This window comes from Entelurus aequoreus, linkage group LG19, assembly GCF_033978785.1.
Source record: "Entelurus aequoreus isolate RoL-2023_Sb linkage group LG19, RoL_Eaeq_v1.1, whole genome shotgun sequence".
NCBI classification, from domain to species: Eukaryota; Metazoa; Chordata; class Actinopteri; order Syngnathiformes; family Syngnathidae; genus Entelurus; species Entelurus aequoreus.
In genome coordinates, this window is record NC_084749.1 from 6,625,808 (window position 1) to 6,645,807 (window position 20,000).

At 36.7% G+C, this 20,000-nt stretch overlaps 1 protein-coding gene across 2 annotated transcripts in view; it reads left to right on the plus strand.

Moving 5' to 3' along the window:
- Window positions 1–20,000, plus strand: part of LOC133635040 (insulin receptor-like) — a 212,595-nt gene that overhangs the window by 161,765 nt on the left and 30,830 nt on the right. For both annotated transcript variants that reach the window (XM_062027761.1, XM_062027762.1), the window contains exons 7-11: window positions 1–209; window positions 4,711–4,837; window positions 4,912–5,162; window positions 6,648–6,815; window positions 13,945–14,143. The exon at window positions 1–209 is cut by the window's left edge and continues 6 nt beyond it. In XM_062027761.1, the coding sequence (XP_061883745.1) occupies window positions 1–209; window positions 4,711–4,837; window positions 4,912–5,162; window positions 6,648–6,815; window positions 13,945–14,143 (954 nt within the window). The remainder of the gene's footprint in view (window positions 210–4,710; window positions 4,838–4,911; window positions 5,163–6,647; window positions 6,816–13,944; window positions 14,144–20,000) is intronic.

Sequence of the window (20,000 nt, forward strand, 5' to 3'; positions counted from 1 at the left end):
CGCCTTCTACGCCCTGGACAACCAGAACCTGCGTGAGCTGTGGGACTGGTCCAAGCACAACCTGACCATCCAGCAGGGCCGCACCTTCTTCCACTACAACTCCAAGCTCTGCATGTCGGAGATACGCAAAATGGAGGAGATGACGGGTAGCAAAGAGCGCAATCAGAAGAACGACATCGCCGCACGCACCAACGGGGACCAAGCCTCCTGTAAGCATGTCATGCTGGCTTCACACCGCCATGTCCAAAGTCTGGCCCGGGGGCTCCAATTACTGTACTGCACATCAAATATTACACTTTCATATACATTTTTACTAGAAAAAGTTGCAATGTTGATGCTAATAACACACAGCTGTTATGCAGGCTGTTTTCATTGCTCCCAAATAATAATGACTCACAATCACTTGTTCAATTGGTTATTGACATGTTCAATAATTACTTCACATCAAATATTACACTTTCAAATACATTCTATTGTGGAAATATTGCATATTTTGTGTTTTTGCTTTATTAAAAAAAACAAGTTTTATGTGACTAAAAGGAAAAAAACATGAAAATATAATGAACAATTTTAATCGACAGATCTGGGGGTGATCTCCAGTCTATGGCGTTGAAAGTTTTTTTTAAAAAAGTATGATTTATTTTGAACGCTTTTATGAGTGGGACCCTTTTACATCCCCAAGAATTTTAGTGAGACTTTAAAAAATAAAAAAAACCATAAAATACTGTAATTGCTCAAAAAATAATAATGAATTAACATCAATGTTGTTATGAATTATTGATCTATTTAAGGCTCCAATTACTTCACATCAAAAATTACACTTTGATATACATTTTATTGGGGAAATATTGCAATTATTGGTATTTGCTATACAAAAAACAAACATTTATTTTAATTTTATTTTGTGGGCCACACCTATTTTTTAACAGCACATTTTACAAATACTGTCTTTTTTTTTTTACTTAAAAATGTGGAGTAAACAGAGGTTAAATATAGAGATGTCGATATATGCGTTAAAATGTAATATCGGAAATTATCGGTATCGTTTTTTTTATTATCGGTATCGTTTTTTTTTTTTTTTTTTTTTAATTAAATCAACATAAAAAACACAAGATACACTTACAATTAGTGCACCAACCCAAAAAAACCTCCCTCCCCCATTTACACTCATTCACACAAAATGGTTGTTTCTTTCTGTTATTAATATTCTGCTTCCTACATTATATATCAATATATATCAATACAGTCTGCAAGGGATACAGTCCGTAAGCACACATGATTGTGCGTGCTGCTGCTCCACTAATAGTACTAACCTTTAACAGTTAATATGATTTACTAATTACTAGTTTCTATGTAACTGTTTTTATATTGTTGTACTTTCTTTTTTATTCAAGAAAATGTTTTTAATTTATCTTATTTTACTATTTTTTTTAAAAAGTACCTTATGTTCACCATACCTCGTTGTCCAAATTAGGCATAATAATGTGTTAATTCCACGACTGCATATATCGGTTGATATCGGTATCGGTTGATATCGGTATCGGTAATTAAAGAGTTGGACAATATCGGATATCGGCAAAAAGCCATTATCGGACATCCCTAGTTGAATAGACTGAGAAAAAGTTGCAATGTTGACTCTCATACCAGCTTTTTTCCCTCTAAAGCTGTCATTGCGCAAACAATAATAATGAATCAACATCAATGTTGTTATGAATAAATGATCTCACATCAAATGTTCCACTTCAAAATGTTTTTGGGGTGAAATATTGTGTTTTTGCCGCATAAAATACAAAAATGGCATAAAATAAAAAATAAATAAATAAAAACTTTTAATAGACGGATAGATATGAAGTTGATTTAGAACAGTGGCGTCAAACTCAGTTTTATTGAGGGCCACATCACAGTTATGCTATTATATATAAATAATATATGAATAATAATTACACAATTATTTATTATATCTTTTTGACGTGTACTGTAAAAACATCTGTAGATTTTACAGTTAAAAACTGACAGTTCAGATGCCAAAATGTTATTGTAAAAGTCACAATGTTTTTTAGAATATATAAATGGATACATTTTTAGTTTCAAATCTACGTTTGTTGTTTTTACAGTGTATTACTGTAAACGCAAAAAAAAAAACAATACCACAATTTTTGGGGGTATTTTTAAGGTAAAAATCTGGCGACTGAGCTACTTGTTTCTTCTGTAAAAATACATTTTTAAGTGTACACTTTGATGAATAGCTTGCTGAAAAAGCATTAGTCAAGTTGATATTTAAGTATTTTTTGGTATTTTAACAAAAACATGTTTTGTATCATAATGTTTGTTTCAATATTAGATGAAGTTTTAAATATTTGAAATAGCTTGCCGTGCATGAATATAAGACCAGTCAAATAATCATTGTATATAATAATAAGAAAGCTAGTTTTTTGATTTATAAATAATACATAGGTAATGCATCATTAGTTTAATATTAAGTAATGCATATGTTTTTTTAACTAAAGTACCAATAAATTTTAAAAAAACATTATTGATAAAATATTGCAATAAGACCAATAAAATAATCATTGTATATAATAATAGTAATGATAAGAGAGCTACTGATTTGATTTATAAGTAATAAGTAGTGCATAATTAATTTAATAATAATCAATCATGTGTATGTTTTTAACGACAGTGCCAATAAAAAAATAAAATTAAAGAAAAGTGAGTAAGTGAATATAAGACCAGTCAAATAATCATTGTATATAATAATAAGAAAGCTAGTTTTTTGATTTATAAATAATAAATAGGTAATGCATCATTAGTTTAATATTAAGTAATGCATATGTTTTTTGACTAAAGTACCAATAAATTTAAAAAAAACATTATTGATAAAATATTGCAATAAGACCAATAAAATAATCATTGTATAGAATAATAGTAATGATAAGAGAGCTACTGATTTGATTTATAAATAATAAGTAATGCATAATTAATTTAATAATAATCAATCATGTATATGTTTTTAACGACAGTGCCAATAAAAAAATAAAATTAAAGAAAAGTGAGTAAAAATATTATTGATAATATATTGCACTAAGACCAGTTCAATAATCCTTGTATATAATCAATACCAGCTAGTTATTTATTTTAGAAATAAAGGGCAGGAGTAAATAAGTTTCACTTTTTTTCACTCCTTTTTGGATATAAAAAACCTAACCATTCATTGTTGATGTGTTTTTATTGTGGAGTATTTGTTTTTATTTCTGTACTTCACTGTAATGTTAAGATGATTTTATTTTTTTGAATTTATTTTGCTTTTTTTTTTTAACTTGTCCAAAATAAACTACATCTCTACATCAAATAAAAATACAGCTCTATCACATTAGTCATAATTTTGGCGCTTAAGAAACTTTTCTATGACTTTAGCTCCGGACTTCTTCTGTTTGTTTGCTGTGGTCATTACTGCCACAAGTGGTGGGAAAGTGTATTACCATACCATATCTGAACACAGCTGAGAAACAGGTGTTTTTTGGCGAACATCTAGGGAAGGGGTCACCAACCTTTTTGAAAGCAAGAGCTACTTCTTGGGTGCTGATTAATGCGAAGGGCTACCAGTTTGATACACACTTCAATAAATTGTCAGAAATAGCCAATTTGCTGAATTTACCTTTAACTCTATGTTATTATTAATAATTAATTATATTTACACTTAATTGAACGGTTTAAAAGAGGAGAAAACACCAAAAAAAATGACAATTAAATTTTGAAACATAGTTCATCTTCAATTTCGACTCTTTAAAATTCAAAATTCAACCGAAAAAAAGAAGAGAAAAACTAGCTAATTCGAATCTTTTTGAAAAAATTTTTAAAATAATTTATGGAACATCATAAGTAATTTTTCCTGATTAAGATTAATTTTAGAATTTTGATGACATGTTTTAAATAGGTTAAAATCCAATCAAATTGGACCAAGCTATATTTCTAACAAAGACAAATTATTATTTCTTCTAGATTTTCCATAACAAAAATTTTAAAAGAAATTCAAAAGACTTTGAAATAAGATTTAAATTTGATTCTACAGATTTTCTAGATTTGCCAGAATATTTTTTTTGAATTTGAATCATAGTAAGTTTGAAGAAATATTTCACAAATATTATTCGTCGAAAAAACAGAAGCTAAAATGAAGAATTAAATTAAAATGGATTTATTATTCTTTACAATAAAAAAAATAAATTTACTTGAACATTGATTTAAATTGTCAGGAAAGAAGAGGGAGGAATTTAAAAGATAAAAAGGTATATGTGCTTAAAAATCCTAAAATCATTTTTAGGGTTGTATTTTTTCTCTAAAATTGTCTTTCTGAAAGTTATAAGAAACAAAGTAAAGAAATTAATTAATTTATTCAAACAAGTGAAGACCAAGTCTTTAAAATATTTTCTTGGATTTTCAAATTCTATTTGAGTTTTGTCTCTCTTAGAATGAAAAATGTCGGGCAAAGCGAAGTGCTGCTATTTGAGCTATTTTTAGAACAGGCCAGCGGGCTACTCATCTGGTCCTTACGGGCTACCTGGTGCCCGCGGGCACCGTGTTGGTGACCCCTGATCTAGGGGGCGCTTATAGTCCAACAATTGGCCCTATGGTTAAGAAACACTGCACTAATCTATAACCATGCATGCCTTTTTTAACCCATTGGAGTCTATTGTTTGCTAATCTTGCCCTTAGGTGAAACCAAGTTGCTGAAGTTCACTTACATCAAGGCGGGGCCAAACAAGATTATAGTGAAGTGGGAGCCATTTTGGCCCTTGGATTTCAGAGACCTGCTGGGATTTATGGTTCTCTACAAAGAAGCGTAAGCCTCCCTCGTATTATTTATCGCCCTTTCATGTCATGAAAATGTTTTCTTGACTTGCGTCCTCCTCGCAGGCCGTACAAGAACGTGACGGAGTTTGATGGCCAGGATGCGTGCGGTTCTAACAGCTGGGTGATCGCCGACGTGGACCCACCGGCCCGCGTCACCGACAACAAGGAGCAGCACGAGCCGGGCCACCTGATCCGACCCCTCAAGCCCTGGACCCAGTACGCCATCATGGTCAAGACCCAGCTGTCTGCGTCGGACGAGCATCAGGTCCAGGGCGCCAAGAGTGAGATCATCTACGTGCGCACCGACGCCTCCAGTGAGTGACGCCACGCACCAGGTGGTCTACCCCAGGGGGGTCCACTGCACTAAAATACTGTTAAAGAATTAAAACACTTCAAAAAGTGGAATAAAAGAGCTAATAAGTCAAAATGTAACAAAAAAAAGTTGCAATGTTGATGCTAATAACACACAGCTGTTATGCAGGCTGTTTTCATTGCGCCCAAATAATAATGACTCACAATCACTTGTTCAATTGGTTATTGGTTATATGTTCAATAATTACTTCTCATCAAATATTACAGATTTGAATACATTTTATTGTGGAAATATTGCATATTTTGTGTTTTGGCTTTATTAAAAAACAAAGATTTATGTGACAAAAAGAAAAAAAAAACATGAAAATATAATGAAACATTTTAATCGACAGATCTGAAGTTGATCTGCAGTCTATGGCGTTGAAAGTTTAAAAAAAAAAGTATGATTTATTTTGAACGCTTTTATGAGTGGGACCCCTTTGGATCCCCAAGAATGTTAGTGAGCCATTAAAAATAAAAAATACTGTAATTGCTCAAAAAATAATAATGTATCTAACTTCAATGTTGTTATGAATTATTGATCTATTTAAGGCTCTAATTAATTTAACATAATAGTGTGAGAGTCCAGTCCATAGTGGATCTAGTTGACATTGTGAGAGTCCAGTCCATAGTGGATCTAATATAATATTGTGAGAGTCCAGTCCATAGTGGATCTAATATAATATTGTGAGAGTCCAGTCCATAGTGGATCTAACATAATAGTGAGAGTCCAGTCCATAGTGGATCTAACATAATAGTGTGAGAGTCCAGTCCATAGTGGATCTAACATAATAGTGTGAGAGTCCAGTCCATAGTGGATCTAACATAATAGTGAGAGTCCAGTCCATAGTGGATCTAACATAATAGTGTGAGAGTCCAGTCCATAGTGGATCTAACATAATAGTGAGAGTCCAGTCCATAGTGGATCTAACATAATAGTGTGAGAGTCCAGTCCATAGTGGATCTAACATAATAGTGAGAGTCCAGTCCATAGTGGATCTAACATAATAGTGTGAGAGTCCAGTCCATAGTGGATCTAACATAATAATGAGAGTCCAGTCCATAGTGGATCTAACATAATAGTGTGAGAGTCCAGTCCATAGTGGGGCCAGCAGTAGACAATCCCATCTATACTAGTTTGGGTATACCATACCACCCTAGTACAAAAAGTGATTCATCTGATTAAAAAAGTCCACCATTTGACAGTTCTAGTTCAAATAGTCCTGATTGTTTACGTCTCTGCTCGGAGCAGCTTGTGGCCCTCGGTCCAGCCGGCACTTTAAAGTCCGGTGTGTCTAGCCCAGCGGACTGTTGACGAGTGAACTACTTGGCAGGAACGAGGCTTTCGCCATGTGCCAACTACAGAGCCAGTCACAAAAACTCTGCGGGTTACTTTGGGTCAACACTAAGTCCATTCACCAGATGTTTGTCCACCTTCTCTCCTCCAGAGCCCTCCGTGCCCCTGGACCCCATCTCCTCGTCCAACTCCTCCTCCCAGATCATCCTCAAGTGGAAGCCCCCCACCAACCCCAACGGCAACATCACGCACTACCGGGTCATCTGCCGCAAGCAGCCCGAGGACAGCGACCTGTACAAGTTTGACTACTGCCTGCAAGGTCAGGACCACTGATGCATGATTGGGCCAAGACCTTGGCAATCATGGACTTGGGATTGTCAACACACACACATTCTTGTATTTCTTACCTTCTTGAGACCTCTGAAAAATGCCTCCCGCTTTAGGACCACCTTTGCTAGATATATAAAGAACTGTATTTACAACATTAATAATATATACATAGTATACAAATACAAAAAAGCTTGTTGTGAAAAATTAGTTGGGATTTCACAAGAAAAAGGTCACAATTTTTGTCTTTTTTATAACAAAAGTCGTCATTTTACTCAACGCAAGTCAAAATTTCACAAGAAAAAGTGAACGTTTGTGCAATATTATGATAAAAGTTGAAATTTTACTCAATAACAGTCGCAATTTTACAAGAAAAGACGAACATTTTGGCAATTTTATGAAAAGAGTCGTCATTTTACTCGACAAAAGTCACAATCTTATAAGAAAACTTTCAATTTTGGCAACAGTATAATAATAATCGGAATTTTACTTGGCAAAATGATGACAAAAGTCATAATTTTACTCAAACAAAAATGGCAATATTGTGATAAAAGTCAGAATTTTATATGACAAATGTCACCGTTTTGCATTAAAAATAATTTTACATTAAAAAGTAATAATTTTGCATTAAAAAGTAATAATTTTACAAGAATATATTGCAAAAGTACAGAAACAGAAAGAACATGAGATTTAAGTTAATTTATTTTTTGTTTTTGTTTGTAATTGGTTTTTAATCTTCATTATTTACTTCAAGTTATTACAGTAGGTCTCTATATACATATTTATTTATATTTTTTTTTATTAATTTTGGCCAAAGGGGGAGCATTTCAGTTTCTTACACACATTTGTTATTACATATGTTGACCAGAGGGGGAGCACTTTATATTTTTTACACACACTTGTTATTTCATATGTTGACCAGGGGGGGAGCACTTTATATTTTTTACACACACTTGTTATTTCATATGTTGACCAGAGGGGGAGCACTTTATATTTTTTACACACACTTGTTATTTCATATGTTGACCAGAGGGGGAGCACTTTATATTTTTTACACACACTTGTTATTTCATATGTTGACCAGAGGGGGAGCACTTTTAAAAGCGATGTGAAAAATCCCTCCTTTTTGGGACCACCCTCATTTTGATAGATGTCACCACAAATGAGACATTGTCTATTAGATGCAATGTTATTGATTTATGTCATCACTTGTTCACACCTCCTCATATGGAAGATACTTTTCCTCCTCTATGTCTCAAGAAGGCTAGAAATACAAGAACACACACACACACACACACAAAGTATGATTATTGTGTGAATGCCCGAGCATTCATTCATTCACACATATAAGACTCTACAGCAAAAACAATCATCTATTACAGCCCACAGTTTTCATCCGATCGGAACCGTTGGAGTATCAAAACATTCGGGTCAACCGGGAATCTTCCCGGGATTCCCAGTTTCCCGGGACATTTTCCCCATTGAGAAATGAATGGGCCATTTTCCAAACTTGCACAGTTCCCACATTTCTCACCCGATTGGAATTGTTCCACATTCACCACCTTCCACTCACCGTGGACAATCAAACAACAGTTTTCCAAGTGAAAAACAAAATCCCAGGATTTCCCAGAATTCCCGGTTTTCACCTCTTCCTGGAAAGTTTTCTCTGTCCACATTTTTCAACCAATTCCAGCCATTCTCCCTCAAAACATTCCTTTTAGCTGCGACAGCAAATGCTCCTATTTTTTTGTTTCCGTACAAATTTCCGGTTTTTTTGAAAGTCCAGGAATTCCAATTCTCAATTCAAACTGTTACAATGTCAACATTTTTCAACCGGTTTGAAAAATTCCAACACCAACCCATTCATATCTTCTAAGACAATTGTGCTAGTATCAATATATTTTTTTAAATCCAGATTTTCTTGAAATTTCCAGAAAATTTACAATGTTGATTCTTATAACACAAAGCTCGACATGCACCTGGGGATAGGAGAGGTTGATTGGCAATCGGCCCTAGTGTGTGAATGTGAGTCCGCCCGAATGCAGCTGAGATAGGATCCAGCACCCCCCGCTAACCCCAAAAGGGACAAGCGGTAGTAAATGGATGGATGGATGTCATGCAGGCTGTTTTCATTGCTCCCAAAATAATAATGACTCACAATCAGTTGTTCTATTGGTTATTGACATGTTCAATAATTACTTCACATCAAATATTACACTTTGGAATACATTTTATTGTGGAAATATTGCATATTTTGTGTTTTTGCTTTATTAAAAAAAACAAAGTTTTATGTGACTAATCGGAAAAAAAACAAACAAACATGAAAATATAATGAAACATTTTAATCGACAGATCTGAAGTTGATCTCCAGTCTATGGCGTTGAAAGTTTCAAACAAAAGTATGATTTATTTTGAACGCTTTTATGAGTGGGACCCTTTTGGATCCCCAAGCATTTTAGTGAGACTTAAAGGCCTACTGAAATGATTTTTCTTTTATTTAAACGGGAATAGCAGATCCATTCTATGTGTCATACTTGATCATTTCGCGATATTGCCATATTTTTGCTGAAAGGATTTAGTAGAGAACATTGACGATAAAGTTCGCAACTTTTGGTCGCTGATAAAAAAAAAAGCCTTGCCTGTACCGGAAGTAGCGTGACGTCACAGGTTGAAAGGCTCCTCACATTTCCCCATTGTTTACACCAGCAGCGAGAGCGATTCGGACCGAGAAAGCCACGATTACCCCATTAATTTGAGCCAGGATGAAAGATTTGTGGATGAGGAACGTGAGAGTGAAGGACTAGAGTGCAGTGCAGGACGTATCTTTTTTCGCTCTGACCGTAACTTAGGTACAAGCTGGCTCATTGGATTCCACACTCTCTCCTTTTTCTATTGTGGCTCACGGATTTGTATTTTAAACCACCTGGGATACTATATCCTCTTGAAAATGAGAGTCGAGAACGCGAAATGGACATTCAGTGACTTTTATCTCCACGACAATACATCGGCGAGGCACTTTAGCTACGGAGCTAACGTGATAGCATCGGGCTTAACTGCAGATAGAAACAAAAGAAATAAACCCCTGACTGGAAGGATAGATAGAAGACCAACAATACTATTAAACCATGGACATGTAACTACACGGTTAATGCTTTCCAGCCTGGCGAAGCTTAACAATGCTGTTGCTAACGACGCCATTGAAGCTAACTTAGCTACGGGGCCTCACAGAGCTATGCTGAAAACATTAGCTATCCACCTACGCCAGCCAACCCTCATCTGCTCATCAACACCCGTGCTCACCTGCGTTCCAGCGATCGACGGAGCGACGAAGGACTTCACCCGATCATCGATGCGGTCGGCGGCTAGCGTCGTATAGCGCGTCTGCTATCCAAGTCAAAGTCCTCCTGGTTGTGTTGCTGCAGCCAGCCGCTAATACACCGATCCCACCTACAGCTTTCTTCTTTGCAGTCTTCATTGTTCATTAAACAAATTGCAACAGATGTCCAGAATACTGTGGAATTATGAGATGAAAACAGAGCTTTTTGTATTGTATTCAATGGGGTACCGATACTTCTGTTTCACTGGTTACGTCACGCGCATACGTCATCATCCAAAGGCGTTTTCAACCGGAAGTTTCGCGGGAAATGTAAAATGTCACTTTATAAGTTAACCCGGCCGTATTGGCATGTGTTGCAATGTTAAGATGTCATCATTGATATATAAACTATCAGACTGCGTGGTCGCTAGTAGTGGCTTTCAGTAGGCCTTTCAAAAAAAAGAATTGACATAATACAAGTTCTACTACCGGTTTGCCCCAAATTCTCAACATTTTGTGCCACTTTTTACCCGATTCGGACTTTTCAACCATCCACACACACTACTCTTCCGAGATTTCGAAGGCTTTTCCCTTTCCCAAAATTCATGATTTTCCCGGACTTTCCAGGAAGTACTGCTTATAGGTAATATACAACCCTCTCTATATCCTACATTTGTCAACCGATTGGAAGCGTTCCAACACCCACACACTCCACTCACCCTGGACATTCAAGTATTTCACTTCCACTCACGCGTATCAGTGGTTTTGGCGACTTGTGCACATAGGGCAGGGGTCGGCAACCCAAAATGTTGAAAGAGCCATATTGGACCAAAAATACAAAAACAAATCTGTCTGGAGCCGCAACAAATTAAAAGCCATATTACATACAGATAGTGTGTCATGAGATATAAATTGAATTAAGATGACTTAAAGGAAGCTAAATTACCTCAAATATAGCTACAAATGAGGCATAATGATGCAATATGTACATATAGCTAGCCTAAATCAGGGGTCACCAACGCGGTGCCCGCGGGCACCAGGTAGCCCGTAAGGACCAGATGAGTAGCCCGCTGGCCTGTTCTAAAAATAGCTCAAATAGCAGCACTTACCAGTGAGCTGCCTCTATTTTTTAAATTTTATTTATTTACTAGCAAGCTGGTCTCGCTTTGCCCAACATTTTTAATTCTAAGAGAGACAAAACTCAAATAGAATTTGAAAATCCAAGAAAATATTTTAAAGACTTGGTCTTCACTTGTTTAAATAAATTCATAATTTTTTTTACTTTGCTTCTTATAACTTTCAGAAAGACAATTTTAGAGAAAAAATACAACCTTAAAAATGATTTTAGGATTTTTAAACACATATACCTTTTTACCTTTTAAATTCCTTCCTCTTCTTTCCTGACAATTTAAATCAATGTTCAAGTAAATGTATTTTTTTTATTGTAAAGAATAATAAATACATTTTAATTTAATTCTTCATTTTAGCTTCTGTTTTTTCGACGAAGAATATTTGTGAAATATTTCTTCAAACTTATTATGATTAAAATTCAAAAAAATTATTCTGGCAAGTCTAGAAAATCTGTAGAATCAAATTTAAATCTTATTTCAAAGTCTTTTGAATTTCTTTTAAAATTTTTGTTCTGGAAAATCTAGAAGAAATAATGATTTGTCTTTGTTAGAAATATAGCTTGGTCCAACTTGTTATATATTCTAACAAAATGTAGATTGGATTTTAACCTATTTAAAACATGTCATCAAAATTCTAAAATTAATCTTAATCAGGAAAAATTACTAATGATGTTCCATAAATTCTTTTTTTAAGTTTTTCTCTTATTTTTTTGGGTTGAATTTTGAATTTTAAAGAGTCGAAATTGAAGATAAACTGTTTCAAAATGTAATTGTAATTTTTTTGTGTTTTCTCCTCTTTTAAACCGTTCAATTAAGTGTAAATATCATTAATTATTAATAACAACATAGAGTTAAAGGTAAATTGAGCAAATTGGCTATTTCTGGCAATTTATTCAAGTGTGTATCAAACTGGTAGCCCTTCGCATTAATCACTACCCAAGAAGTAGCTCTTGCTTTCAAAAAGGTTGGTGACCCCTGGCCTAAATAGCATGTTAGCATCGATTACCTTGCAGTCATGCAGTGACCAAATATGTCTGATTAGCACTCCACACAAGTCAATAACATCAACAAAACTCACCTTTGTGCATTTATGCACACCGTTAAAAGTGTGGTGGACAAAATGAGACAGAAAAAGGAGTGGCATAAAACACGTCCTAGACGGTCGGAGAAAGTTATACATGTAAACAAACTAAGGTGAGTTCAAGGACCGCCAAAATTAGTAGGACAAAACGGCGCTCGCCAAATACTCGAATCAGTGAAGCATATTTAATATAAACAGTGTGCTTTATAACAATTAGTGTCATGTTTGTCCTCCTATAGCAGGGGTCGGCAACCCGCGGCTCCGGAGCCGCATGCGGCTACTTGACCACTCTGATGTGGCTCAGCTACATACATGCCGACCCCCCCGATTTTCCCAGGAGGTTTATGGATCTCAGTGTCTCTCCTAGATAACTCCCAGGGAAAAAATAATCCTATTTACACTCTAATTACTAAATAAAGGGCGTGCCCTAATTGCACTGCAGTTATTGTCCTCTATAGCATTTACATACAGCGTGCCAGTCCAGCCACATGTTGCATGTAGCTTTTACTTGCACACACAGGAGACAGCAAAGCATACTTACTCATCAGCCACACAGCTTACACTGACGGTAGCCGTATCAAACAACTTTAACATTGTTACGTTACAAATATGCGCCACACTGTGAACCCACACCAAAAAAGAATGAAAAACACATTTCTGGAGAACATCCCACCGTAACACAACATAAACACAACACAACCATTACCCAGAATCCCATGCAGCCCTAACTCTTCCGGTCTACATTATACACCCCCGCTACCACCAAATCCTCCCACACATCAACCGCCCCCTCTCCGTGCGTTGGTTGAGCGGAAGAGTTAGGGCTGCATGGGATTCTGGGTATTGGTACCGTCAGTGTAAGATGTGTGGCTGCTGAGGTAGTACGCCTTGCTGTCACTTACGTGAGCAAGCTGAAACTGCATTCTACATGTGGTCGAGCAGGTACACTTTTAGGGCAGACTGTAGAGGGCGCCAAATGCAGTGTCATCACGCTCTGATATTCGGGAGTCTCCCGGGAAAAATGAGAGGGTTGGCAAGTATGACGCTATCAAGCGCCATTCATTCAAAACTCGCGGGCTGCACTAACATCAAATTTCCACATTAAAGTGCGTGCCGGTGCGTGTGTCGGAGACCCCTGGTTAACATAGCACAAAGCATTTAAGCTTTTTATGCGGTGTTTTTCATTTTAAAAATGTTTTTGTGGCTCCCATTACTTTCTTTAATTTGTGAAACTTGCCAAAATGGCTCTTTGAGTGGTAAAGGTTGCCGACCCCTGTCCTATAGGAACCATATTAAAACAAAAAATATATTTTTCCATTTTTCATACATTTTTGAAAAAGCTCCAGAGAGCCTCTAGGGCGGCGCTAAAGAGCCGCATGCGGCTCACCGACCCCTGACATAGGGCAATTCAAACCCGAATTGCAAATTATAGTCTATTATAATTTAGTCTGAATTGGGTAAAAAGTGGCCCAGGATAGCCGAGGATGTCGTTGTGGCTTGTGCAGCCCTTTGAGACACTGGTGATTTAGGGCTAAACATTGATGGGTTGAGTTGTTGAGTCACGCTCCTAAGCACTTCCCCCTGGCTGCTGCAGGAATGAAGCTGCCGTCCCGGACCCCGACCCACTTGGACAGCGAGGACGAGCAGAAGTGGAACCACACGGACGAGCCCAACATAGGCGGAAAGTGCTGTGCCTGTCCCAAGACGGACGTGCAGCTGAAGAAGGAGCAGGAGGAGATCGAGTACCGCAAGACCTTCGAGAACTACCTGCACAACGAAGTCTTCGAGAGCAGGTAGACTTCCTTTTTCTGTCACGCCCACAAAAAGCTGCGACCATCGCCGCCCTCCAGCTTTTTTGTTCTTTCCTGGCAGGCCAAACAAGATGACCGCCTTTGTCTCCTTCATGTGTTTGTCTACTGTCTGACCATGTTTTTGTTTCTGTTCTGGCCGGGACAGTGGGTGGTCTCTGGGTGGGAGGTGCTGATTGTGGAGGCCCCGGTGCACCTACTGTACCCTCACACACACACTCGCTTTGTTACGCCGTCCCTACAGGCGCCATGACTGTGCCCATTATCATTCATGCCAGTCAGCGGCGCAGTCATGCAGACTGCCATTCACACACTTTTGTGTCTTTCCTACCTTCTGGAGACCTCCGGAAAATGCCTACCTCTTTAGGACCCCCCTTTCTAGATATATACACATTTTTATTTACAACATTAATAATATACACTAGCGTTCAAAAGTTTGGGGTCACATGGAAATGTCCTTATTTTTGAAGGAAAAGCACTGTACTTGTCAATGAAGATAACTTTAAACTAGTCTTAACTTGAAAGAAATACACTCTATACATTGCTAATGTGGTAAATGACTATTCTAGCTGCAAATGTCTGGTTTTTGGTGCAATATCTACATAGGTGTATAGAGGCCCATTTCCAGCAACTATCACTCCAGTGTTCTAATGGTACAATGTGTTTGCTCATTGGCTCAGAAGGCTAATTGATGATTAGAAAAGCCTTGTGCAATCATGTTCATGCATCTGGAAACAGTTTAGCTCGTTACAGAAGCTACAAAACTGACCTTCCTTTGAGCAGATTGAGTTTCTGGAGCATCACATTTGTGGGCTCAATTAAACGCTCAAAATGGCCAGAAAAAGAGAACTTTCATCTGAAACTCGACAGTCTATTCTTGTTCTTAGAAATGAAGGCTATTCCACAACATTGTTTGGGTGACCCCAAACTTTTGAACGGTAGTGTATATACATTATGTAAATATAACAAATGTAAGCTTTTAGTTATTTATTATTATTTATTTATTTTTGTTTGTACCGTAATTAGTTTTTAATCTTCATTATTTACTTCAAGTTATTACAGTTAGAGATGTCCGATAATATCGGTCTGCCGATATTATCGGCCGATAAATGCGTTAAAATGTAATATCGGAAATTATCGGTATCGGTTTTTTATTATCAGTATCGTTTTTTTGTTGTTGTTTTTTTTTTGTTTTTTTATTAAATCCACACAAAAAACACAAGATACACTTACAATTAGTGCACCAAGCCAAAAAACCTCCCTCCCCCATTTACACTCATTCACACAAAAGGGTTGTTTCTTTCTGTTATTAATATTCTGCTTCCTACATTATATATCAATATATATCAATACAGTCTGCAAGGGATACAGTCCGTAAGCACACATGATTGTGCGTGCTGCTGCTCCACTAATAGTACTAACCTTTAACAGTTAATTTTACAAATTTTCATTCATTACTAGTTTCTATGTAACTGTTTTTATATTGTTTTACTTTCTTTTTTATTCAAGAAAATGTTTTTACTTTATTTATCTTATTTTATTTGATTAATTTTTTTAAAAAGTACTTTATCTTCACCATACCTGGTTGTCCAAATTAGGCATAATAATGTGTTAATTCCACGACTGTATATATCGGTTGATATCGGTATCGGTTGATATCGGTATCGGTAATTAAAGAGTTGGACAATATCGGAATATCGGATATCGGCAAAAAGCCATTATCGGACATCCCTAATTACAGTATGTCTCTATATACATAATTATTTATTAATTATGAATTCCCAGAATTCCCGGTTTTCACCTCTTCCTGGAAAGTTTTCTCTGTCCACATTTTTCAACCAATTCCAGCCATTCTCCCTCAAAACATTCCTTTTAGTTGCGACAACAAATGCTCCTATTTTTTTCTCGGTACAAATTCCCGGTTTTCCCGAAAGTCCAGGAATTCCGAAATACCAATTCTCAATTCAAACTGTTACTACGTCAACATTTTTCAACAGATTTGGATAAAATCCAACACCAAACCAATCATATCTTCTCGGACAATTGTGCCAGTATCTGTGTTTTCAAAAATTCCCAGTTTCCCGAAATTTCCAGGAAATTCCCATTGGACATATTCAAAGTTCTACAACACCCCAAATTCTCAAAATTGTCTGCCACTTTTTACCCGATTCAGACTTTTCAACTATCCACACATACTCCTCTCCCGGTAATTCCCAGTTTTCCCGAAATTTCCAGGAAATTCCCATTGGACATATTCAAAGTTCTACAACACCCCAAATTCTCAAAAATGTCCGCCACTTTTTACCCGATTCTGACTTTTCAACTATCCACACATACTACTCTCTCGGTAAATCCCAATTTTCCTGGAATTTCCAGGAATTACTGCTTATTGACAATGAATAGTCAAAATGCAAACCTCTCTATATCCCACATTTCTCAACCGATTGGGAGCGTTCCAACACCCACACACTCCACTCACCCTGGACATTCAAGTATTTCACTTCCACTCACAAGTATCGGTGGTTATTACAGTCAAACAACCATTTTCCAAGTTAACAAAAAAACAAAATCCTGGTTTGCACCTCTTCTGGAAAGTTTTCTCTGTCCACATTTTTCAACCAATTCCAGCCATTCTCCCTCAAAACATTCCTTTTAGTTGCGACAACAAATGCTCCTATTTTTTCCCCCCGTACAAATTCCCGGTTTTCCCGAAAGTCCAGGAATTCCGAAATACCAATTCTCAATTCAAACTGTTACTACATCAACATTTTTCAACAGATTTGGAACAATTCCAACACAATCATAACTTCTCGGACAATTGGGTCGGTAGAAATATTTTCAAAAATTCCCAGTTTTCCCGAATTTTTCAGGAAATTCCCATTGGACATATTCAAAGTTCTACAACACCCCGAATTCTCAAAATTGTCCGCCACTTTTTACCCGATTGGGACTTTTGAACTATCCACACATACTCCTGTCCCGGTAATTCCCAGTTTTCCCGAAATTTCCAGGAAATTCCCATTGGACATATTCAAAGTTCTACAACACCCCAAATTCTCAAAATTGTCCGCCACTTTTTACCCGATTCAGACTTTTCAACTATCCACACATACTCCTCTCCTGGTAATTCCCAGTTTTCCCGAAATTTCCAGGAAATTCCCATTGGACATATTCAAAGTTCTACAACACCCCAAATTCTCAAAAATGTCCGCCACTTTTTACCCGATTCTGACTTTTCAACTATCCACACATACTACTCTCTCGGTAATTCCCAATTTTCCTGGAATTTCCAGGAATTACTGCTTATTGACAATGAATAGTCAAAATGCAAACCTCTCCATGTCCCACATTTCTCTACCGATTGGGAGCGTTCCAACACCCACACACTCCACTCACCCTGGACATTCAAGTATTTCACTTCCACTCACAAGTATCGGTGGTTATTTCATATGTTGACCAGAGGGGGAACATTTCAAATTTTTACACGCACTTGTTATTTCATATGTTGACCAGAGGGGGAACATTTCAAATTTTTACACGCACATGTTATTTCATATGTTGACCAGAGGGGGAACAGTTCAAATTTTTACACGCACTTGTTATTTCATATGTTGCCCAGAGGGGGAACATTTCAAATTTTTACATGCACTTGTTATTTCATATGTTGACCAGAGGGGGAACATTTCAAATTTGTACGCGCACTTGTTATTTCATATGTTGACCAGAGGGGGAGCACTTTTAAAAGCGACACACAGTCAATGTGAAAAATGCCTCCTTTTTGGGACCACCCTCATTTTGATAGATGTCACCACAAATGAGACATTGTCTATTAGATGCAATGTTATTGATTTATGGCATCACTTGTTTGCACCTCCTGTTTTATTAGTTATTGACATGTTTAATAATTACTTCACATCAAATATTACACTTTAGAATACATTTTATTGTTCAAATATTGCATATTTTGTGTTTTTGCTTTATAAAAAACAAAGTTTTATGTGACTAAAAGGAAAAAAAACATGATAACATAATGAAACATTTTAATCGACAGATCTGAAGTTGATCTCCAGTCTATGGCGTTAAACGTTAAAAAAAAAAAGTAGGATTTATTTTGAACACTTTTATGAGTGGGACCCTTTTGGATTCCCAAGAATTTTAAGGAGACTTAAAAAAACCCCAACATGAAATACTGTAATTGCTCAAAAATAATAATGAATTAACATTAATGTTGTTATGAATTATTCATCTATTTAAGGCTCCAATTACTTCACATCAAATATTACACTTTGATATACATTTTATTGGGGAAATATTGCTTTTTTAAAAAATGTTTTTGCCTTATAAAAACAGTTTTATTTGACAAAAAGGGAAAAAACATTAAAATATAATAAAAACTTTTTATCAACTGATCTGAAGTTGATCTCGAGTCTATGGCGTTGAAAGTAAAAAAAAAAAAATAATAAAAAGTATGATTTATTTTGAACACTTTAATGAGTGGGACCCTTTTGGATCCCCAAGAATTTTAGTGAGACTTAAAAAGAAAAACAACATAAAATACTGGAATTGCTCAAAAAATAATAATGAATTAACATCAATGTTGTTATGAATTATTGATCTATTTAAGGCTCCAATTACTTCACATCAAATATTACACTTTGATATACATTTTATTGGGGAAATATTGAATTTTTTTTAAAAATGTTTTTGCCTTATAAAAACAGTTTTATTTGACAAAAAGGGAAAAAACATGAAAATGTAATAAAAACTTTTAATCGACTGATCTGAAGTTGATCTCGAGTCTATGGTGTTGAAAGTAAAAAAAAAAAAAAAAAAGAAGTATGATTTGTTTTGAACACTTTTATGAGTGGGACCCTTTTGGATCCCCAAGAATTTTAGTGAGACTTTAAAAAACATAAAATACTGTAATTGCAAAATAAAATAAAATAATGAATTAACATCAATGTTGTTATGAATTATTGATCTATTTAAGACTCCAATTACTTCACATCAAATATTACACTTGTTCACACCTCCTCATATGGAAGCTACTTTTCCTTCGTCATGTCTCAAGAAGGCAAGAATCCAAGAACACACACACACACACGCACACACACACACACACACACACACACACACACACACACACACACACACACACACACACCTCTGCGGGACTTTGCTGTAATAGGTCAGTGTCATGCACGGCAGCGCACAGAGACTGCTCCATCACGCGAGGGCAGTTTCCCCTTCTGCCTGCCTGAGCAGGTTTGAGGTCCATCCTGCAGCTTTGTGGGACGCTGCAGTCAAATGCACCACCACACTTTGTGGGACGCTGCAGTCAAATGCACCACCACACTTTGTGGGACGCTGCAGTCAAATGCACCACCACACTTTGTGGGACGCTGCAGTCAAATGCACCACCACACTTTGTGGGACGCAGCAGACAAATGCATCACCACACTTTGTGGGACGCTGCAGTCAAATGCACCACCACACTTTGTGGGACGCTGCAGACAAATGCACCACCACACTTTGTGGGACGCTGCAGACAAATGCACCACCACACTTTGTGGGACGCTGCAGTCAAATGCATCACCACACTTTGTGGGACGCCGCAGTCAAATGCACCACCACACATTGTGGGACGCAGCAGACAAATGCACCACCACACTTTGTGGGACGCAGCAGACAAATGCACCACCACACTTTGTGGGACGCTGCAGTCAAATGCACCACCACACTTTGTGGGACGCTGCAGACAAATGCACCACCACACTTTGTGGGACGCTGCAGTCAAATGCATCACCACACTTTGTGGGACGCTGCAGTCAAATGCATCACC